The following is a 24,782-nucleotide window of genomic DNA, read 5'->3' on the forward strand; positions in this document are numbered from 1 at the left end:
GGACTTTTTTACTGACTTTCCTATGCATGATGGAGTCTCTGCAGACAAGATGGTCGGTCCAGAGGCAGGTGAACCACTTTTATTGGGACCAAATTTTTTCAATACAGCATCACTGAATGCTGGGAGATTCTTAAGAATGGGATCCTCAGATTCAATAAATTTGGACGCCCATTTGAAAGGTTCACCTCTGAAGCAGTAAATTAAATAGAGCACCACATTATCTGAAGTGATATCTAAAAATGGTCTGGACTCCAAAATAGTGATAAAATGGTTAGTGAGCGCAACAAATTGGGTTAGGTCCCCATCAAAAACTATAGATGTAGAGATATCGTTCAAAGCATCAACAGTAACTTCATTATCAGCTAACTGACTGGACTGTATAGCTGGAATTATGGCCCTTGAGGCTGAGACTTTAGGGACCCCCTTAGAGGTTATGACCTCTTCCAAGTCTGATGGTCTTTCTGGTTGGGCAGCACTATGATGAGTCTCTGGCTGATCATCACTGTGACGCACTTCTAAGTGGGCAGCACTATAGTGAAACTCTGGCTGGGCAACAACAAAAAGACCAACAGATGGTCCCTCCATGTTACCGACATGGCTGGAACTCTGTTCAGAGACAGGACAATCAGAATCCCTCTTAGGGACTAGATGGACAGCGTCCCCATCTGGGGCGACACAGGCTTGAACCCCCTCTGGGGAGACACAGGCTTGAACCCCCTCTGGGGCGACACAGGCTTGAACCCCCTCTGGGGCGACACAGGCTTGAACCCCCTCTGGGGCGACACAGGCTTGAACCCCCTCTGGGGCGACACAGGCTTGAACCCCTTCTGGGGCGACACCAACTTGAACCCCCTCTGGGGCGACACCAACTTGAACCCCTTCTGGGGCTGCGGCCTTCGGGCCCCCACTCGGGGCTGCGGCCTTCGGGCCCCCACTCGGGGCTGCGGCCTTCGGGCCCCCACTCGGGGCTGCGGCCTCCGGGCCCCCACTCGGGGCTGCGGCCTCCGGGCCCCCACTCGGGGCTGCGGCCTCCGGGCCCCCACTCGGGGCTGCGGCCTCCGGGCCCCCACTCGGGGCTATGGCCTCCGGGCCCCCACTCGGGGCTATGGCCTCCGGGCCCCCGGCATCTGACCGGCTCGGCGGGCCCCCGGCATCTGACCGGCTCGGCGGGCCCCCGGCCTCTGACCGGCTCGGCGGGCCCCCGGCCTCTGACCGGCTCGGCCGGCCCCCGGCCTCTGACCGGCTCGGCGGGCCCCCGGCAACAGACTGGCTCAGCGGGCCCCCGGTATCTGAGTCAATCACCTGGGTTTTCCCTTCAAGGGTTTGCAACTCTGACTCCCTGGTCATTAAAACATCAGCACTGGAACCAGTAGAAAAAGGCAGAGTGCTTTTACTGGGAGACTCGGCAGAGAGCTCCTCTGCCACAGTGGAGACAGGCTTAGATCTGACAACCTGCTCAGACCTGGCCAGAGGAGATACCCTGTCGGCACCACCGGAATTACGCAAGCCACACGTCTGCAAGAAGTGGCCAGAATCTCCACAGTATAAGCATAGATTAAGGTTTCTACGCCGCTGACGCTCCTCTAACGGAAGCTTCGGCCGTAGATAACTTCTATGCTTTACCTGACCCTCTGGGTCTGAGGACTTGCTGCCTAATACTTCCCTAGGCAGGGCCTCATTAGGGGCTGAACGAACCCCAGTGACCTCTGGGAGGATCAGAAAAATATCAGTGATTAGTCTTTGCAGCTGCAGAAGAGACTGCTGCAAAATCTCCCACTGCCCAGGTTTTACGGCATTGAATGCCGAATTTAGAGCCGCTAATGACTCTTGCATGGCCTGCATGATATGGCCATGCAAGTTTATACACCAGCAAGAAAAAACTGATACAAGAAAAAACTGACACGGGCAAAAAACTGACACAGGCAAAAAACTGACACGGGCAAAAAACTGACACGGGCAAAAAACTGACACAGGCAAAAAACTGACACGGCTGGAAATCTCTGGACTGAGAGGGCAGAACCCAGCTCCAGAGTGCTGTATGGCCGGTTATAATGTTAGGAGTGGAGTAACCTCGCCTGCCCTACCTCCGTTGTACTCAGATGGAGTTGACGTGTGTGTGCGGGGTGCTAGGCTTCACCAATAATAGCCGCGTTCGTGGGAGCCCGTTAGTCAGGCTCCCACCTCGATGCCACCTGGTCTTATGTTAAGGACAACACACACGCCAAGGCCAGTGATGAACAAGGGGAAACCTATCTAACAAACAAAGAGGCGAGGACCACCCTGCCCTGCGGAGAGGGGTGCCAGTGGATAGCACTCTAAACAGGAACCCGCTGTGCTAATGCTTAACAGGTGTAACCATACACAGTATGCTGACACACTAAGAACTGCTGACGGGTGTAACAATACACGATATGCTGACACACTAAGAACTGCTGACGGGTGTAACAATACACTATATGCTGACACAATAAGCAAATGATTAGTAAGGAGACAAAGAGGGGGAATCTCCCAACTTATCTGAAACCGAGGGATATCAATTTAGCTGGAGCTGAGATGCTGCGGACAAGGCAGGGAACCAGCCGAAGGAAGCACCACGCTGGAGAAGGAATCCCACAAAGACCAACAGGAGCTGCAGGGACCGGGAGACGGATAAAGGACGACACACGGACACCGGGAGGACAGGAGACTGGATGGAGGACACAGCTGGGAATCAACGACAGGATCCAGGATGACTGGGAACAGGAACCAGGAATAACGGAAGACTGGGAACCAGGAATACTTGAGACCCTGAGGTACAAAAGCTATAACCGGCATGGGACTGAGTAACCAGAGGGTTTATATAGTGAGCACAATGTGGTGCTGATTACACATTGCCTAAAGGTGTGCACTGCAGGCTAGGAGCCTAATCAAGACACCTGAGTCCAGAACACACAGTACTGAAAGTAACCTGCAATGGCCCAGGCTGACCACTGGATGCCACTAGCGAGTACACACACACACAGGCTGAGATAAACCCAGGGAGAACATGAACTACACACAGAAAATGTGAATAGTACATAACACCGATCCGCTGGAGGCGGATCATAACACTGGTGAGCAATTTGGCAGCTGAAGTGATATCTCCTCCTTCAATTTAACACAAATCTGCCCATAAAAAACAGCTTTTTCCAAACACATCTAGTGGGGGGTGAAAAGCAGTCCACAAAAACACCTTTTTTGGACATCTGGTCGGGTCTAAGTGATTTGACCAGTATCAGTGACACCTCTTGCGTGACTACTCCATCAGATACGATCAACATGCAGAGGTTAGTGGAGGACTATTTTCAGGACAGCATCATTGTAGGCATGTCAGAGAGTCCTTTCATATACTGGAAAGAAAAAAAGGCATTATGGAGGCCCTTATATAGGCTGGCTTTGTATTGCTTAAGCTGCCCACCCTCCAGTGTGTACTGGGAGAGAGTGTTCAGCACTGCTGGGAACCTTGTGAGTGATTGTCATCGGAGGCTACTATTGAAAAAATGATGTTCATAAAAATTAACTACAAATTCCACGAGGAAGACCTTTCACACCAATTCCATGGCAAAACACAGACATCGCTCATGGAGGATTCCAGCAGTGATGAACTGATATTGTGTGATGATGAGGACTCCAGGGATGTACACAATGATGAGAATGAAGATTAGGATGGTGAATGATGACATCAGTCAGTCTGTACCTTATTGTGGGGGCCCAAATTAACCAGTCATTTCAGTCACAGGTTTGGCAGTCCCTCTGGCTGAAATGACTGGTTTGTCAAGTGTGCAATGTCTTAATACAACCTAAGGTTGGGTGGGTGTCCGGGCCCAGTGACAATTCCATCTTGCACCTCTTTTTTTGCCATTATGTTCTTTTTGCCATTATGTACTTTTTCAAACTGCCATCCTGTCTGCTAATCACAGAGCTGATCAATGAGATTATTATATGGATCGCTTTTCGTTATGAAATTAAATTATTATATGAATGATGCACTATTTTTTGCACTTCTTTTATTGTGAGTGGGCCCAGTGGCAATTACATCTTGCACCTCTTTTTTGCCATTATGTGCTTTTTGGGGCCTAGTTTATTATTTTTTTTAGGTGGCTTATTTGGTATTAAACTGATAACAACAGATACACACTTGCAGAACTAGTCGGTGCTAAACGAAACGCCCACTGCTCCTCGGCTGCACATCTTAAACACGATCAAACCATATGGGGGTCTTTTTGAGGCCTAGTTTTTCAAATTGCCATCCTGTCTGCTGCTGCAGAGCCACTCCTAGATAAGCCACGTGTTTGTGCCGCACACTTGTGTTGCTTAGCATAGTTATCCAGCTACCTTTGTGCAACCTTTTGCCCCAAAAAACAATATTGAGAGGTGTAAAGTGGGCAAAATTGTCTGGAAAGGGCTGGAAATTAATGTTATTGAGGTCAATATTACTCTAGGGACAAAAAAAATGCAAAAATTAAGTGATTTGGGCGTTTTTTGACCATTTTTCTAAAAAATACAAATCCGAAGCTTTTCACCGCCGCTCGACAAAGCCAAATCCAAATCCCTGTGACGAATCCAAATCCAAATATTTGGCCCCGGCGCTCATCCCTAATTACATATTACCCATAGTGACTGCCTACATTTGCCAATACATACAGTCATCTGTAAATGACTGTATGTAATAAGACATCTGTTGCCAAACCATCGTTCCTTCCCCTCCACTGTTACTTAGACTGCAGTCGCATTTTCCAGAAGTGTGCGCACATGTGCAGAATTGCTAAAATCACCAAGTACCCAATTAAGCAATTCTACAATCACTGAATTGCCTCCTTTATTAGTTTTCTATTTTTCACATCAGTGTTTGTTTAATGATATAAAGCAAAAGGTCAAGTTTACACACTTTTTCTTCTTTTCTGCGCCAATAAAGTGAAAATTCTTTCCTTGTTGTTCTCAATTCATGCTTGTTGTCTGTAGCAGCACCCCATTCATATGATTAAACAGTTGATTTGACTATTATTTGAAGTGTTCCATACAATCTACAGGTTCTCAAACTTGATCCTCAAGACCACACATGATTATGTTTTCCAGGTCACCATTGGATTTTTAAAATGTGACAGTTGGTGACTTGGAAAACGGGACCTGTGTGAGAACTGAGATTGAGAACTGCTGTCCTAATCTATTTTTGAAAATGAGATTGATTGATTGATTAAAGATTGCCTCGAACACTGAAGTAGCAGAGTTTTATTACTATTGAATGTGCTATTGTAGCAATTTTTTGACACTATTCCTGTTATATACTGTATATAGTGACAGTATGAAGGTAAATTACAATACCCACCCGCCACCGGCAGTGTCCCGTGGCGGGGGGGGGAAGGGGTGGGCTGTTGGGAGTCCCCCCTGTCAGCTACTCAGCAGCACTATGTAGACTCTGTGCCATGCCCCCACAGCGGCAAATGGGGGCGTGGCCTTGCGGGGAAGAAGCGATCATAGGCCACGACCCCTTACAACTAGCCACGCCATTGGCTTTCCTATTCAGGACTCCATTTAAACATAACTTTATTTGCCCTTGGCAAGGTCTGTCAGTCGGACTGTAATGGTGGCAAAACTGGGTGTAAACCTTCTATAATACCCTGTGATCCCAATGAATGTTCGCACTTTTTCTTTTAGGAGGCGTGGCCAATTTTATGCTGCCTCTGTTTTTTTGAGACTTTATCAAATCTCAGCCAATGGGGTTTCCAAAATACTTTACTTCTTCCAACCCTAGAGAACATTTTGGGTGGGCTGGCAATCATGCCTAAAGTAATGTAAGTAAGTGAGCCTTCCATTTAGGACCATAGATGATTGCATTATCCAGATAAGGAGCAGCATACTGTATATAGGGACTTAGAAACTTTACCCAACATCCTTTGAAAGGTGGCTGGTGCCCCATGTAACACAAAAGGCAACATCTTGTATCAGAACAATCCTTCCAATGCAGAAAAACTGTCTTTTTATTTGGCATTCTCACCAATGGTACTTGCCAATACCCTTTGGTTAAGTGTAGAGTGATTAAGTACCTTGCTGTTCATAATCTTTCAAAAAGTTCATCCACTGGAGACATTGAGTAGGCATAGAACTTCAACACATTATTCAACTTACCAAAATCATTGCAGAAGTGCAAACTCCCATCAGACTTTGGAATAAGCACAATGTGACTCTTCAATTACACCCAACTCCAACATTTTGTTAATGTCTTTAGACCTTAATTGCTGTTGAGGTTCTGGTGTTCTATAAGGCTTTAGGACAGCCTTAACCATGTGTCAGTGATTATCTAATCTTTAACGATTGTACAGTACAGTACAATATGTCTGCATTTCAAAGGGTTTTAACTATTGTTACAGTACTTTGAGAACCAAAGTCACTCGGTTCACTGAAGGGACTGGGAGGCTGACTTAGCTGCTCTAGCCTTTCAAAGTTTTGTAAGATATATTTAAATGAACCTCTCCCACTCTTCCTCTGTCCTTGCCACTTAGCCAATGGTTTATGTTCTACTGTAAGATCCAACACAAGTACCCTGTCCCAAGGAGCATAGGTGCTAAATTAACTGGCAGTAGCACAGTTAACCTATGGGCTGCAGGACTACACATGGGTGGGGGGATTCTTTTGATGGTGGGTGATTTTGAAAGGATTTCCCCCTCTTTGCCCAGCTGCGCTGCAACAAGCCACCCAGCTCCTCCATGTCACTGCGGGGTCTGTGGGGGGGCTATGACTACGCCATAAGCAGTTGGTCATCTTAAAACATATTGCAGTATTTGAAACTAAAATTACTATTTAGAATACAGTTTTAAATGTTCATAATATAGAGTATATGTTAAGTACACTTGATTTTATACTATATGTGGGAAGTCTGCACTTACTACAGTAGCTAGAGATTAATTTATACCGTACTGGTACTAATCTAAGATTTCAAGTTGATGCAATATTTATAGTAGATTACACACTCTGAACTAATTTTGAATTAATTTGTAACTATTTTATTAAGTTCTAAAATATTTAAACTAATTTCCTCATTGCTTGAATTATATACTGTACTGTATATGATATAAAGCAATGAGTTCTATTTTTTCAATTGCAAAAGATTGCAATACTATTTACAGTACTGTACTTAATAATGAATTATTCATTTTTAGCCTTTCCACTGAACTGACTTCTTTTATGTTACATCCTCAGGCAATATTTTCATCAGGGAACAATGAAGATGATAATGATGATGATGACTATTTATTTTCACGGAAAATGATTTGGCTTCACCACTTTTACTCAGAGAGCAACAGCTTTCTGGTTGTAGAAAAAGATTCAGACCAAGTTTCCGCTGACTCTGATCTGTCAGTGACTGTGAAATATGAGATCAGTAAGAGCGGTCTGGATCCTAATTCTGACCATCTAACTTTCTTCTTCTATGTAAGTATTCTTTCTGCAATTAGGGGTATTGATATTCATCATTGGGCCTCATTACTTGTGCAATGCACTGTGAGAAAGCTAGCAGAAACTAAACTAGCGGAGAAATTCAATATTACTCAGGTGCTAGGACAGCTACCCCCCAAACTAGTGTATGGGAGCGATGGACCAGCAAGGTAAGCAAGAGATATTAGTGATAGACCTACAGGGGGAAAATGAATAAGCCGAGGGTCATATGGCTTATTCGCGGAACAAATGGATACGACCGGGATCGGCAGTATTATACGAAAATAAGAATCGTGAATAGGGCAATATTACTAATCTGCCATATTCACCTGATTTGTATTTTCCAATGGCGTAGCCGTTCATCGCAATTCATAATTGGCGGTCGTATTTCTCTTTCGTCCAGTCCGGTGACACAGCTCACGATGGGATGTAGGAGGGTCCGCCAGGAGCCAGGCACCTATGTTTCTAATTCTTTGGGAGCAGGCTCCTCCCTACTGCATCCCATAATGCTTCAGTTAGTTTTAGGTGCCCACAGGAGTGGGTGCTATGCTGTGCAGCATGGGGTCCCCCTGAGCCGGGGTAAGTGACCCCCTAGATACCTGAGACGATGTAAAGTGGCCAGGAGACCCTAACAAGGAATCCTTCTGTTTTTTTCTTTGGATTTTTAGTATAGTTAGGTTTTTCATTATTTTATTAATGCAATAGCTTTAGAGCAGGTTTTTCTAGTGTGTTACTTCAGTTTTTTCTTTGGATTTTTAGTATAGTTAGGTTTTTCATTATTTTATTAATGCAATAGCTTTAGAGCAGGTTTTTCTAGTGTGTTACTTCAGTCTGAAGTTCATACACATTGAGAGCGCAGAGAGGCTGACAGAAGCGCGTCCTGTCAGCTCTCTGTGTGCAGAGGGACATTTTTTTCACCCCCTCTACACAGCGCTTAGCCTCTCAGAGATAGAGGTTTCCTGGGCCCCGGGGGTGTCCTAACCGGCTCCTTGCAGAAGGGGATCTTGGGGGACGGACCCCCCGCGATGGCGCCCGCCATCTTGAAGGGTTTAGAGACGGAAATCCCGCCAGGGAAGTGAAGTCTCTCACAGGAGTCTGGCGCTGCTGGACGACTCCATTGTGGTCCCATTGAAGGGAGGTACAAGGAGGTAAGGAGAGACAACTGCGGGAGCGGCTGATGGGGGAGAAACGCCAGATGGGCTAGTCTCCCCGCTGATGCAGAGACTTGGTCTCTTCCTGCTCTGTGTTTTGATGCCTTTTCCCCGTGCTGCGGAGCTGACAAGCTGATTTTACACAGACTCCAGTCTCTGCTAACAAGCGCTTCCCTCGCTGATCGCTGACAGGAATACTACAAAAGTTAAGTACACTGATACATTGCTCTGTGCGGTGCCTGTTCATTTTGCATTGTGATTTACATGGCTGTGGGGTTTACTTCTGCTGCTGTATAGGAGGGAGCGCTGGACATGTTTATTTACTGTAAGAAGTGTGAGGCTAAATTTACATGTGAACATGAGGATCAGGGGGATTTATGCCCGTCCTGTAAGGCTGTTCCCTGTGGGTCACGCGTTCACAGAGCAGAGATAGCTGAACCTGCTTGGGCTTTGGCGTTGGGCAGGTCTATGAATGCTCTTACTGAGGCTTTGAATAGGCAGAAGGATTCCTTGTTAGGGTCTCCTGGCCACTTTACATCGTCTCAGGTATCTGGGGGGTCACTTACCCCGGCTCAGGGGGACCCCATTTTGCTGCAGGCTATGCAGGATACTGCTCAGGGGGTTCATAAAATGACTGCCCTGATGGAGCAGTTTACTAAATCCTCTTATGAGAGTGTGCTTAGGCACCCTGTTTCAACACCACCCATTGTACAGGATTTGGATGATGATGGTGTGTGTGAGGAGAACTGGAGTTGGGACATGAGTGATGAAGCTGAGGCTTTAACTTCAGGCATTGAGGATTTGATTGTGGCTGTTAAACAGACTCTGAAACTTGCAGAGGAAGAAAAGACTCCTGTCTCCTGTGTGTTTAAAAAGAGTCACAGGGACCCTGTGTGCTTTCCCTCTGATGAGGAAATAACATCTCTTTTAAATGAAGCAGGAAAGACTCCTGATAAAAGGTTGTTGATGGCAAAAAAGTATGTTAATATGTACCCCATGCCAGAGGAAAATAGCAAATTATGGGAAAAAGCCCCATTAGTGGATGCATCAGTTGCCAGACTGTCTAAATCCACTGCGTTACCTGTCCAAGGGGGTGCAGCCTTTAAAGACCCAGTGGACAAGAAAGTAGAAGGTTGCTTAAAAGCTATTTTTGAAGGCGTGGGTTATACTTTGAAGCCCATTATTGCTTCTGCCTGGGTCACAAAAGCTATGATCAAGTGGGCGGAGGAACTTGGTGGTTTACTCCACCAGAATTCTGAAGCTTTTATTCTGGCGGAGAAGTTGAGGTCTGCCGCAGAGTATGTTTGTGAGGCCGGTGAGGAAGGAGCTAAAATGGCATCCAGAGTGTCTATCACCTCTGTTTCTGCTAGAAGTGCTCTTTGGCTCAAAACTTGGGAAGTGGATAGTGAGTCTAAAAAGTCCCTGGGAAACTTGCCTTTTAAGGGAGAGTTATTGCTTGGCTCAGAGCTGGAAGCCATCATTAAGCAGGCTACTGGGGGTAAGAGTACCTTTCTCCCCACCACTTGCAAGAGTTCAGGCTCCAAGTTTGGAGTTTTCAAGCCGTCCTTTCGGCCGCCATTTCGGGGCGGAGCGTCCAACAGAGGACAGACTGCCCGGGGCAGATTTCAGACCGGCAGGGGAAAGGCTTCCAAGTCCCGGTTTGGGGCCTTCACCAAAAAGCATGCAGCAAAAGGTGATGATAAGTCCTCTGCATGACGGGGCGGGGGCTCCCCGTTCTGGGCTCAGAGTGGGGGGTCGCCTCCTGCACTTTCGGGACATGTGGAGGGAATCCATAGTGGATCCTTGGGTTCTTTCCATCATTTCCGAGGGTTACCGAATAAATCTCAGGGGTATTCCACCCAAGAGATTTCTTCCTACACCCTTGCTGCGGACCGCGTCACTGAGGTCTGCTCTGTTGGGGGCAGCTTTGTCTCTCAAAGAGAAGGGAGTAGTGATTCCCGTACCTCAGGAGGAGAGAAAACAAGGTTTTTATTCAATCCTGTTCCTAGTCCCCAAGCCAGATGGGTCTTTCAGGCATAATCTAAATTTAAAATCTTTAAATCTGCATTTGTGGGTAGATCATTTTCGCATGGAGTCTCTGCATTCTGTACTCCTGAGCATAGAGCCGGGGGAGTTTCTGGCTTCGGTCGATATTCAGGATGCATACCTCCATGTGCCCATTTACAAGTATCACCAATCTCTTCTCAGGTTTGCAATTGGAGAGAACCATTGGCAGTTTCAAGCCCTGCCGTCTGGTTTGGCAACGGCTCCAAGAGTATTCACAAAAGTGATGGCGGTCATGGCTGCAGCTCTCCGTCTAAAGGGAATAGTAATTATTCCTTATCTAGACGACCTTTTAATCAAGGCGGAGTCGGCGGGAAAATTTCAGGAGCACCTGAGTATTGCGACACAGTTCTTGCAAGATCAGGGGTGGGTGTAAAACCTTCCCAAGTCACATTTAACACCTACTCAGAGTCTGCAGTTCCTCTGGGTAATTTTGGACACACACCTTCACAGGGTGTTCTTACCACACCCCAAAGCTGTGGAGATTTGGCAGATGGTGCTGACAATTCTCCTGGCTCCTGCACCGACGGGGTGGCAGGGAGTAAGGCTGTTGGGCAAAATGGTAGCGACTTTCGAGACGCTGCAGTTTGCCAGATTCCATTTGAGGTTCTTCCAGTGGAACATCCTAGCATGCTGGTCCGGCAATGCCAAGACAATGAAACAGGAACGACTGGTCTTGTCTCAGGAAACAAGAATGTCCTTGGAATGGTGGATGGACTCTGCAGATGGGGCGGTCCCTTTGCTCCTGGGACTGGTTGGTCAACACGACGGATGCCAGTCTCAGGGGTTGGGGGGCAGTTGTGCTTCACCTAAGGTTACAGGGCCTTTGGTCCGAGGAGGAATCCAGATTTCCCATAAACATACTGGAACTGAGAGCGGTATGGAATGCATTGTGCCAAGCAGAGGAATTTCTGAAAGGATTGCCAGTACTAGTTCAATCCGACAATGCCACTACGGTGGCATACTTAAACCATCAGGGCGGAACTCGAAGCAAGATGGCGATGGCAGAGATTGTGAGGATCTTCACCTGGGCGGAAGTGCAGATACCAGCACTGTCAGCCGTATTCATTCTGGGGATCCGGAATGTGGAGGCGGACTAGCTCAGCAGGGCGAATCTGCTGGAATGGGGGGTGGTCACTCCATCGGGAGGTATTTCAGAAGATTATAGACAGATGGGGACTGCCAGACATAGATCTTATGGCGTTAAGGGCCAATTGTCAAGTGCCGAGGTTTTGCTCCCGGTCGAGGGATCCGTTGGCTTGGGCAGTGGATGCCATGACAATCCCTTGGTCTTTCAATCTGGTCTACATCTTTCCCCCGTTTCCAATGATCTCGAGGGTGTTGAAGAGGATAAAGAACCAGAGAGTACTGGCCATTCTGGTTGCACCGGATTGGCCCAGGAGGTCATGGTACTCAGACATACTGAGATTATCGACGGAATCGTGGCGACTGCCTCTTCTGCCGGACTTGCTAAGCCAAGGACCGTTCCTGCACCTGGACCTAGCTCGTCTAAATTTGACGGTGTGGCGTATGAACCCTCCTTATTGAGAGAGAAAGGGTTTTCAGAAGAGGTTATACAGACCATGCTAAGAGCCCGAAAGCCGGTGTCTGCGGCTAATTACCACAGGGTGTGGAAGATCTACATCAGGTGGTGTGAACGCCAGAGAGTTAATACCTCCAAGTTTAAGGTAGCGAGGCTACTAGAGTTCCTACAGGATGGCCTGTTGTCTGGTTTAAGTTTGCAGTCTTTGAAAGTGCAAATTTCTGCGCTTTCCATTTTCTTCCAAAAGAGGGTGGCTCTGTTGCCGGAGGTACAAACATTTTTGCAGGGTGTGGCCCGGATTAAGCCTCCTTACAGGCAGCCGGTTGCACCGTGGGACTTGTCTCTTGTTTTGTCCATGCTGCAGAAACCTCCATTTGAGCCACTGGGATCAGCTGATCTCAAGTATCTTACCTGGAAGCTTGCCTTTTTATTGGCCATTGCTTCGGCTAGGCTAGCCTTGTCCTGCAAGTCACCATTTTTGATTTTTCCATGATGACAGGGCTGTACTCAGGACAGTGCCAAAATTTTTACCAAAAGTGGTTTCCTCATTTCATTTGACATTGTACTCCCGTTTTTTTCCCCGCCTGAGGGAACGAGGAATAGAGACAGTATAATGAAGTTGGATGTGGTTCACGCATTGCGAATCTATATCAGTAGAGTGAAGGATGTTCGCAAATCGGATTTGCTGCTGGTTTTGTACGATGTACATAAGATTGGGTGGCCTGCTTCACAGCAGACTATTGCCCGCTGGTTGAGATCAACTATTGCGTTTGCCTACTGTAAAGCAGGTAGGCCTGTGCCATCTCGCATAAATGCCCATACTACAAAGTCAGTTGCTTCTTCATGGGCGGTGCGTCATGGGGCCACAGCGGAGCAGCTGTGCAGGGCAGCCACCTGGTCCTCTGTTCACACCTTTACAAAATTCTACAGGTTTCATGTGTTCGTGTCGGAGGACGCTTCATTTGGACGGGCAGTGATGAGAACTGGCGGTCTGAGCGTACCCTCCCAAAGGACCAGCTCGTGAACGTCCCATCGTGAGCTTTGTCAGCAGACTGGACGAAAGAGAAAAGGGGATTTTTGTAAGAACTTACTGTTCGAACCCCTTTCTCTGAGTCCAGTCCGGTGACACAGCGATCCCTCCCTAATGCTCAGTAAGTTGTACCGTTCATGGTTGCCATGTTATGTGTTATAAGTTGCATATATGATGTTCAGGCATTGTACTCAGTTGTGTATCCTAGTGTGCTGTTGAAGTTTAACTGAAGCATTATGGGATGCAGTAGGGAGTAACCTGCTCCCAAAGAATTAGAAGCATAGGTGCCTGGCTCCTGGCGGACCCTCCTACATCCCATCGTGAGCTGTGTCACCGGACTGGACTCAGAGAAAGGGGTTCGAACGGTAAGTTCTTACAAAAATCCCCTTTTAATGGCCGCCAATTACGTATGATGCGGCAGCATTGCATGGATCAGTCACATTTGTGCAATTCTGCCCTGTGTAAAAGAAAATAGAATAAATAAATAAAATAACGGCATAGGGTCCCCCCACCTGCCAATTACCAGCCATGGGCTCATTGAACCTGGTCCTTGTTGCAGAAATGCGAGGGTTGCCCCCCCCCCTCGCATTTCTATAACCAGCATCAGGCTAAGTCCCGGTTCTGGTTTCAAAAAAAGGGGGTAAAATGAGTAGGGGTCCCCCGTATTTTGTGAGCCCCTGGACGGTGGGCACCATGCTGATATCCATAAATGTGAACTACAAGTCCCAGACAGCCTCCCCCGCATGCAGGGACTTGGCGTTCTACAAATTCCAGCATGTGGGGCATCAGAGGACCCCTCTGGATTTTAGCTCTACAACTTAAGCAATAGTGAAATATATGACACACACACACACACCATAGAAAATTAAAGTTTATTACACCCTACAATCACTCAAACATACTTACCGGTACTTCTGTATTACCATGGCGCCTTCTAAGCAAATTGCTTAGTGGACGATTCTGCGTAAAAAAATCGCATGTGAATTTTGCGTGAGATGCGATTTTCCTTTGTAATTTATTCACTGCTCTCTGGCCGCGGGTGGTGAGATACGATCGCATCACACGCAAAAATCACATGCGATCGCATTTTATAGGGTGCAATGCCATTGAGTTTACTATACATATGACATGCAATGAGATTTAGGCACCCCCCACTATCAACGCTACCCCGAAGCGCTGCGTTAGCCACACTATAAAAAATCAACTCCATGCGGACGTAGATAGTGGGGGCATGAAAAGGTCTGGAGGACGCGTTATGCCGCCCCTCGCGGGGCTCACTGCGCTCGCCATGCTTTAGGTTGGCGTGGATAGTGGGGGGGGGGGTGCCTAAATCTCATAGCATGTCATAGAAGTGTATAGTAAAGTCAATGGCATCACAACCTATAAAATCGCATGTGATCGCTGGGGGAGCTCCGCGGCTGATTGGCTGTTCGCGGCTCCATAGAAGCCCATGCTAAATATTAACATGGGCGTCTATATGTGGTTCCCATCACAGAAGCGTAGATTTTTTATGCTGAACGCCTAAAAGATCATTCAAATGGAAAAACTGCAAATGCCATAAGGCTGGTGCATGTTTTCATGTTGCGACTGATAGGGTGTATACCAAGGTTCTATGGACACTGACAGTAAGCATCTCTCATATACTGTACACCATAGAATAACTAATACCGCTTTCTGACAGCGGCGGCTCCAAAACCTGGTAATTAGCGGCAATTACCCGGCTTTTCAAACGCCGGGTTATTCGGCCGCTGCTGTCTGACCCCCCTTCACACAGTAGAGGAAATCTCTGGGTCTAAAAATTAGACCCGGAGATTTCCTCTATTACACAAGGTTTTCCCCTGTGTGAAAGGCTCGATCCAGATCTTAAACTCCTGGCCCCCGACCCTGGTCTTTTGCAGGGTCGGAGATCTGGAGTTTAAGATCCTGATCGACCCTTTCACACAGAAAATGGAACCCTGTATTTAATGAAATTCCCAGGTGGAACTACTTCAACCGGGAATTTCTTTTTCTGTGTGAAAGGGGTATTAGTAGCGGCATCCGCAGAAAGATGCAGACTCAACTGCAGCAATAGAGGCAACCCTCCTGCCTCAGAATCAGACCATTCATGTCATTTACATCCATCTGTTGTAGTTTTACAAGCAGTGGCCCTCATTCTGGTTGCTTCACTCCCCTGCGCATTCGCAAAGAAGAGCGATGTTGTGCAACTGCGCGTGTACATAAACTTTAATGCCGTACGCGGCGAATCGATTATTTGCCGGCTCGTTCCCACATAGCAGTGTGCATGGGGGGTGTGTGGTGCCGAAAATGGGTTGTGCCCATGAGAACGCCCAGAATTTTACGTTGTTCCCTTGAAAACTCTGGGCATTCTCCTGAAAATGAGGCAGTGATGCGGGTGCCGGGGTCGGGCAGCTAATATCATCGGATGTCAGCTGCCCTTCCTCTTCCCATACAGGGGCCCCGCAGATCTAATGGTGCCCACACACGCACCGTTCCCGGCGTGCGTTGTGGGCTTAACTAGCACACATAGCATCGCATCGTATGCCTTGTGCATGCGATGTGCATGCGATGCGATGCTATGCTAGAAAAGGCTAGTACAAAAAGTATGTGCAGCACATACTTTTTGTACTGTACGATGAGGTGCCGCAGGAGCGCGCACCCCATCGTACAGCATCGCACCGCCCGCATCGGTACGTGTGTGGCCTCCATAAGTCAGCAGAGACTGACTTAGATCTGTGAGCGCTTGAGAAATCATTGCGTGTGTGCGCCGGGCAGACCTTCGTTTGGGCGGCAGGCGGCATTTAGATGTGAATTTCATAGCTTTGCGGATCAATCAGAATGAGGGCCATTATGGTTTTTACTTACAGTATATTTCTGGAATATTTCTGCATTTATAGAACATTGCTGTAGTTCCTCATTTAAGAATAAATTACTGTCTCTCTGTGCCTGAACAGCTCTTGTCTAAGGGTGGAATTGCCTCTCACAAGGAACATAAATTAGACATTAAAGATGCATCAAGAACCCCGAGTGAGTATATCAATTATATATATATAAAAAGAAGATACAAGGGCCCAGTACATATATGGAAAAGCTGCCACAGTGTCTAGGTCAACATGGTCAAAATGTCGACATGAGTTTTTCAAGATAAAAAAAAAAAAAGGGGGGTTCATACTTTAACTTCCCAGATGTAGGGTGAATATAATAGTGTCCAATTGCAGCGAGGCACCATGTACTGTATAAAGCATGCGAGGGGACGTGGTACACTTATACAGTGCCCATGTCGACCTATGGGGAAATAGACACAAAAAAGTGAAAATCTCATGTCGACCTTTTCCACGTCGACATTTTGCTTGTGTCCACATTTTAACAATGTTGACCTAATGCATGTCAACCTTTTTTATGTGTTGAACTCAACTGGAAAGATGGATAACGCATTAAAAAAGAATGTAAAAAAAAGAACAACAACGGTACACGTCACTCAAACATGCCTTTCCTCATTCCATATTATGGGGGGATTTAATTAAACCTCATCATCATCACGCTCATCTGTAGCGCCGGCGCACCGGAATGACCCATCTCGGCGAACCACTCACTGAGACAGTGTCTCACACTAGGATCGATAGACAAACCAAAATTAAGACCCATAAAAGGTCGACATTGACAAAATGTCAACATGCAAAAGGTTGACATTGGTAAAATGTTGACATGAAAAGGGTCGACACATGAAAAGGTTGATGTGAGTTTTTAATACTGTGACATCCATTGGGTAGGGTAATGGCGAGCCATTCGAGGGTGCACTAACTGGGGTCCATGTTGACAGGTGCCACAAAAAAACCCTTAATACTCATGTCTACCTTTTCAATTGTCTACCCTGTTCATGTCAACCTTTGGATTGTGCTGACCTTTTGTCAATGTTGACATTTTGCATATAGACATTTTGCCAAACTAAACACTGTAGACCATGGCTGGCCAAACCGGTCCTCGAGATCTACCAATGGTCCACATTTTCCAAATCCCCTATCTGGTGCACAGCTGTAGTCATTACTAACTGTCATATTCCCCAGACCACCTAGCTGGTGCACAGCTGTAGTCATCACTAACTGTCACATTTCAAACCTGCTGCATTGATTCCTACTACAGATCCACAGGTTGCGCATGAACTGTTGTTAGATCTTGAGGACAGGTTTGGCCACCCCGGCTGTAGACCTTTTCATCCATACCCTAAATGAGCTTGTAGAAAACCCTCTAAGTCTACGTGAAAGATAAAGTTACAGCTTCCAGCAGGGCCACCAGTAAGGGGGTGCTGTGGGTACAGCTGTCCTGGGCCCCGGCCTCTGCTGCTCATTTTACCCACCACAACAACTCTGACTGCCTCCGCTGCGCTGAGCAAAGCAGGTCCCTGAGTGCAGGCTTATTCAACCCAGGACGCCGGCGGACAATTAAAATGCTGCAACGGTTTTTGAGCCAATCAGAGCTCGCGTACCGGCAGCCAATCAGAGTTGCAGCTCAGCAGAAGAGATGGGGGAGCAGGAGTCAGATTACATTAAGTGAGGAGGGGGAGGGGGTGGCACCTGGAATGGAAATGAGTCCTGGGCCCCAAAATTCCTGATGGTGGGCCTGGCTTCCAGTATGTTCCTTGTTAATAATCCTTGAAAAGTAATCGGAATAAATGTCCTTCATTGATGTGTGATATACGATGGAAGTTAATCAATAATTAAACTTTTAAATAAGAAGCATTCACTAGTTGTAATGGACCAGTCGTGTGATCTGTGAGCTGTATATACTGTTACGGTACAGGAAATTCAGGATATTTCTGACTTATATTCTTTATTTTGTTTCTAGCTCTGCACGGGTCATTCCCTATAAACATACATGTAGATGCAGACATGACTCCTATTGTCTTTCTCTTCGTTTTCTCTGTGTTGCCACATGGAGAAACTATTGCAGATGCAGTATCATACATCGTTTCAGAAAGCTCCAAGAACAAGGTGAGTAACTGTAATTCCAGAATGCTTTATAGGGGAGTTATATTCACATGGAAGGGAACACATTAGGGGCCAGATGCACTAAGCTTTAAAAGTGATAAAATGGAATAATAACCAACCAATCAGCTGCTGCCTGACATTTTTCAAACCCATCTTCTGAGGAAACCGTCTGATTCTACGACGGAGAAACGCGTTAAGACTGGGAGGACCACCCGGCATTCACTTATACCTACCACTTGTTCCAATCCTACCATCTTCTCCCTCTGTGTTAGTGTACCCATAAGCGGAAGGGCGACCTGCAGCGAACCCTGACCGACCTGAACTACCTACGGGACCCCCGAGAGGTACAGCTTGCACCAGGTCTCGCTGCAACAAGAGAGCGGCAGGTATCCTGTCACTCCCGACGTTGGCTCTCTCCTTGGGACGTCACGGCGGTAGATGAGATGGCTTTCAATCTAAGTACCCAGCCGCGCCGCTGTTTGCTCTGGACGTGCTCTCGGCTATTCACCACCACTAGCCGGTTGAAGCACAGGATCATCAATCCAGCAAGTGAGTTCCCTGCAAGCTTCATATTATCATCCAACTGTTTCCCCATTCTCCCATCATCAGTTCACTCATCATTTAATCCATAACCTTTATTGGATAGACTTTTCAAAGGACATCATTTCCTATACAATAATTACAATTTATAAGCTCCCCATCACCCACCTAGCGGGAAAGAGCTACCGGACTCAATTTACATCACCAGAACTGTGATAGGTTGAAGTGGTTGCCCGTGTGTGTCTAATCATCTTTTAGATATATGGTCGAGATTGTGATTGTTTTAATTAATTGTTTTTTATTAAATATTATGTGTTTAATTCAGTGCGCTCTCTACATTATTATCTCTGAATAATATTAGTCCATTTTTCAAACCCAGCCTGTGACATGGCAGGTAGGAGTTGATTGGCTGGGTGTTTATCACTCTCCATTTTATCACTTTTGAAGCTTAGTGCATCTGGCCCTATGGGTTAAATTATAACATACCCTCCAACATCTTAAGAGCAAAAACCGGTACAAATTCATAAAGGGGGCATGGCCACATGTAAAGGGGGTGTGGACACACCCGCTTTCCTACACTTACAATGGGCAGAAAGAGACCCAAAAAAGGAACAAGCTATAAAAACAACGGTACTCTACATGCGAAAAAGGTACAGTTGAAGGGTATGATTGTAAGAAGAGTACTAAATCAGGAAGCTAGGCCTGGTCATCGGAGATAAGGCTTCGTCCTATATAAGAAGTTCCATAGATTTCGTAAAGAATTGCCAGAGAAAGCCTTCACTGTCTGGCTCCAGCATTGCTTTTTTAGGCAGATTTGGGAAGGAAATGTAAAACTGCAATCATCTTGGTGACAATAGCGGGACAACGTGAAGAAAACAAATGCTTTCATTAAATAAATTATTTTCTTCATTGAAATTATTTTAGAAATCTGATTTATTTATATATAAAAATATATAAATTTTATATATTTTGTGAAAAAATGTGCAAATGGAAGTACAAGTGGTATGATACATAGGCGTTTCTACAATGGGTACGGTGCCCCAGGGGTTAGGGGGCTCACACTGCACCCATATATTATACTTACCCGTTCTGGAGTCCCTCTGCGGCATCTCTTCACCAAATACACAACTCACTCGATAAATGGCCATCAGGGGCGCTGGAACGTTTTTAGGTTGGGGGGGGGCAAGATATAATCTCATTTTGGCGCCCCCTAAATTGCTATATGTTACCCCCGGGCACTATACACACTGGCAGCGGCATATACACGTTGGCATTATACACAGGGCAGCGGCATATATGCATGGGCATTATACACAGGGCAGCGGCATTTACGCATGGGCATTATACACAGGGCAGCCGCATATACACGTGGGCATTATACACCGGGCAGCGGCATATACATGTGGCCAGAGACTAGATCTCTGTGGGCCCCATAGCAAAAATTTTATTAGGGCCCCCCCATTCGGTTGTCACTATGATGATCTTAGGGGACAGGAGAGTCGGAGACAAATAGGGCATTGGGTAGAGGAAATACAGGGGTAAGGGAGTGAGAGGATTTCCTGGAAAAAGAGAGAATGAGAAAGAGAGACAGGGTCTCAGGGTGAGAAGGGGGAGAGAGAAGGAATCAGGGACATGGTGTCAGGCATACGCAGGAGAAAGCAGGCTGTCACTTGCAGGGGCACGGTTGCAAGCACACACTTAGGAAAGGTTTTGGTGGGCTGTTGGCAGGCATGTGCAGGTCAGATAGGGGGAGCAGGAAAGTGAAGGTCAGAAGGGGGCAGGTAAGTGCTGGTCAGAGAGGGTCGGCAGGTAAATGCAGGTCAGAGGGGGGGCAGGTAAGTGAAGGTCAGAAGGGGCAGGTAAGTGCAGGTCAGAGGGGGGCTGCTACTACTACTATTACGCGCAGATGTCTAGAGTTGAACCATCGCACAATGACCAAAGAGTCCTGGGACATAAACCAGTGAGCATCGAGAAGATGTAATGTCCATGACAGACAGAGTTCCTCAGTATATCCCATGTACGAGGTCAGAGACATGATGGTGACCCCCCCCCACCCCGACCCCCCCGAATCACCCGTCCGCCCGCAGTACCTGTGTGCTGCTGCGTCTTTCATTGGTGACAGCCGGGCAGACTGTATGTGCGCTGCCCGTCTGTAGTCTCCGCAGGATAATCTTTATTTTCATATCTCCCGCTGGACCGGCGGGCAGCCAATCAGGAGCGGCGGCATTGATAGCCGCTCCTGATTGGCTGCCCGGCGGTCCAGCAGGAGATCTGTGAAAATACAGAAACTCCTTCCTCATACTAGTACAGCCGGGCAGCGCACATACAGTCTGCCCGGCTGTCAGCTACCTATGCGCGTGTGAGCGCAGATGCAGGGACGTCTCCCGTTGGCTGTGGCGTCTCTAGGGGGGTGCAGCAGCACGGCTGATTTTGGTGTCACCCCACTGACTGGTGACACCCGGTGCGGGCCGCACCCCCCGCACTCGCCTAGTGACGCCACTGCGCCCGCCCGCCCGCCTATATTAGCGCCTCAGTAATTTTGGGGGGGGCAAGCTGCCCCCTCGCCCCCCCCGTTCCGGCGCCACTGATGGCCATTGTACAAATTTATTGTTAATGATGCCACGCTCCTAAATGCAGCATGGCATGTTACAATGTCCTGTCATACTTTACCTCTGAATTGTGCAATGTGTACTGCCGATATGTAGGCCTGATGGACAGCGGATTTGCTGGAAACATAAGGCCTTATTCTATTTCACTCTTTCTGACAAAATCCTTCTTAGATGGACAAAACCATGTGCACTGCAGGGGGGCAGATGTTACTTGTGCAGAGAGAATTACATTTGGTTGGGGTTTTACCTCAAAGTGAGATCTATATTGAAGTGTAAAAATAAAGCAGCCAGTATATACCATGCACAGAAACAAAATAACTCTCCCAAATCTAATTCTCTCTGCACAAGTTACATCTGCCCCCCTGCAGTGCACATGGTTTTGTCCATCTAAGAAGGATTTTGTAAGAAAGAATGAACTAGAATAAGACCCATATTGTATTGTTTAGAGCAGTGCATGTACACTACATTATGTAACCCGGGAAACCTGGGAAGAGCCGCCAATAGGGGGGTGCTGTGGGTAGAGCTGTCCTGTGCCCTGGCCTCTGAGAGGGACGGGGCAGGTCATTTTACCCACCTGTCTCCACTGTGCTGTGCTTAGTGAACTGAACAAAGCAGGTCCGGGAGTGCAGGCTAATTCGACCCAGGACGGTGGTGGCCAATTAAAATGCTGCATCAGCTTTTGAGCCAATCAGAGCTTGTGTAGCGGCAGCCAATCAGAGCGGCTGCCGGTACGTGAGCACTGATTGGCTCCCCAGCCGGTGCTTTTAATTGGCCACCGGCATCCCGAGTTGAATAAGCCTGCGCTCTGGGACCTCCGGGATGCAGCTCAGCGGAAGAGGAGATGAGGAAGCAGGAGTCAGGTTATGGTAAGTCAAGTGAGTCAACTTGGCCCCAAAGTTTCTGATGGCAGCACTGAACCTGGGTCATGCACTTGCAAAAGGGATTTGGATTGGCTCTCTTCCGACAGATCACCAGGTAGATAAGCATTGAACTACTTTGGCACAGTTTTTTGTTAACCTCCAATGATAGATTTTCTATCTCGACATAACTCAGTAAATAAAATATTTGGTATTACCGCATATTGATAAATATAAGCTTGAATGTTTCATCGGAAGTTTCCAAAAAATACAGTTGTAGCTGTACAGTAAATAGACTTGAATCTAGAGTGGTCTTTAAGAACGACACACGTAACATTATGTCCCTTATTCTGGTTGTTTCACACGGGGACCGATGATGGCACTGTGAGCATGCGCATTTCTGCGCATGTGCATACGCAGGGTGCGTGCACCCACAGCGAACAGTCTGTTTGCCGTGGATGCATACACCCAGGACAGCTGGCGGGGGGCGGAGAGGGGTGAGGGGTGGCTCCATTAGCATATGGGAATGCCCAGTGTTTCATTGATGTTCCCATTAAAACTCTAGGCGTTCTCATGCTAATGAGGCCATGACGCGGGGGCGGGCAGCTGATATCAACGAATGTCAGCTGCCCGTCCATTTCCTTCCTAGAGTGCACGCATATGTAAGTGACTTAAAAGTCGGCGATCATCGAAAGATGTGGGCGTCCCCCCCCCCTGCCTGTGAATGGATGTTACTGTGTTACATCCATTTGCATGCCCTGCATGCGAATTGCGCTTGCGAATGGGTGGCGCCAGCCAACCGTTAGGAAGGCGGGGTTTGGTGGACATGCAAGGCTGCGAATTTGTAGCTTTGCGAATCAACCAGAATAATTCCCTATATGTCATCTGGAATATGTAACTTAGCTTTCATATTTTAGTAGTATTTATTGGTATTACTGTAAATTGCTCTTTTTTATACAGTTATGCATTAGAATGATTCACAATTTTGAAACTATCTATGGAAGTATTAAGAGGTGATTTAAAGTAAAGTTCACATTACATATGTACGTGGGGATTTATATAAATAATATAATTACTTTACATATCAGGCTTTTCAGTGGCTACTGATCTGGGTTAGTCTAGTCCAGGTGTTCTGGAACTCAGTCCTCAGGACGCCACACAGTTCCAGAATTCCAGGTCACCCAGCAGGTGCATTCATTACTCACTGACACATTTTAAAAGATCCCCGGGTGGAGCTAATTATTTCAATTGTGAATCTGTGAGGAGACCTGCAAAACATGAAGACCAAGTTTGAGAACCTGTGGGCTAGTCTATCATGATAACTCTGCAGGGTCACTTGCAGAGGGGCCCAATTGTTAAACTTCTTCTGCAACTACAATTTTTTAAATATATTTTTAGATCTTACTGTACTTTTGTCTTCTGCTTAATGCTTTTTAAACAGGTGCAACTCAGTTTCTCTGAAGATCAGGTCCGTCCTGGAGACAAGGTGAATCTTAAAATTACAGCAGAGTCTGGTTCCAGGTGCTCCGTGCGATCTGTGGATAAAGGTTTCCTACTTCACAAACCTCATAGAGAAACCTCATATATATCAGTTTTTGTAAGTTTGGTTCATTAGATTCATATAACATGTGGATAAAGATAGGACATACAGTTAAAGAGATCCTCACACTTTTTCTTATCTAATGACTTTCTAGTCATAATGTTTGATTCAAGAATGAATATGGTTTATAAGATTTCTTTGTAAAGTATAAACTTTTTGCCGTATTCTGCATTAGAGATGGCATGTGTACATAAATATGAACATCAACTCTTTTTTTTTATGGATTAAACCCCTTATATTCTGTAGTTCCAATGTTCCTAAGATGCCTATTCATAATTACTGATGGGCCCATTCATTACTAAGGGCCTGATAGGGCCACCTAATATTCATCAAAGATAACAGAGTTTGCTTGTGACTCTGTAAACCCTGTTCCATTCTATGGGAGGAAGGTCTTGGTTTGCAAAGGGGGATCTGAGCAGATCCCTTTGCTGCCACAGCACAGCACGAACTGTGCATTATTCTGTTTAGTGGGATGCTGCTGTCAGTCTTCTGATGGCTGGCATCCCACTCACTGGTTATGCATACTGATCTCAAATGTAGCAGTGTAGTAAGATACTGGGAAGGGTAAAGGATAATAATGGACAGGGTTATACTGTGGCATGAAGGGCCCACTGGGAGATTGCAATGATAGCTGCCATGTTTATGGATGTGGCCAGTGGCAGTTTTTACCTATGGCCTGCAGGGCTGCAGCACCCCCCGGTAAAATCTGCAACAGTAGAAAAGCCAGATGCAGTCTTTGAGACTGCACCGGCTTCACTGTGACTGGCAGTGACTTCATTTTCTAAGTCTGCCAGTCACCAAGGAATGCCCATTGGGAGTGTTCCCTCCATCCGGGACTCCTTTCTGCGGGCTGTCGTTCAGAATCGGCAATTGTGCATGCACAGTAACTATAATGGTACTGCGCACACGCTGGTTCCTTCTATGGGCTGTTGCTAAAGCAACCCATAGAAGCTGGCC

At 46.8% G+C, this 24,782-nt stretch overlaps 1 protein-coding gene across 1 annotated transcript in view; it reads left to right on the forward strand.

Moving 5' to 3' along the window:
* Nucleotides 1-24,782, forward strand: part of LOC146009767 (alpha-2-macroglobulin-like protein 1) — a 171,592-nt gene that overhangs the window by 62,615 nt on the left and 84,195 nt on the right. The window contains exons 13-16 of the mRNA XM_083150228.1: nt 7,216-7,446; nt 16,189-16,261; nt 18,077-18,222; nt 23,667-23,822. Of these exons, the coding sequence (XP_083006354.1) occupies nt 7,216-7,446; nt 16,189-16,261; nt 18,077-18,222; nt 23,667-23,822 (606 nt within the window). The remainder of the gene's footprint in view (nt 1-7,215; nt 7,447-16,188; nt 16,262-18,076; nt 18,223-23,666; nt 23,823-24,782) is intronic.

The sequence above is a fragment of the Crinia signifera genome, chromosome 6, assembly GCF_055691185.1.
Source record: "Crinia signifera chromosome 6, ASM5569118v1, whole genome shotgun sequence".
In the NCBI taxonomy this organism is placed as follows: domain Eukaryota; kingdom Metazoa; phylum Chordata; class Amphibia; order Anura; family Myobatrachidae; genus Crinia; species Crinia signifera.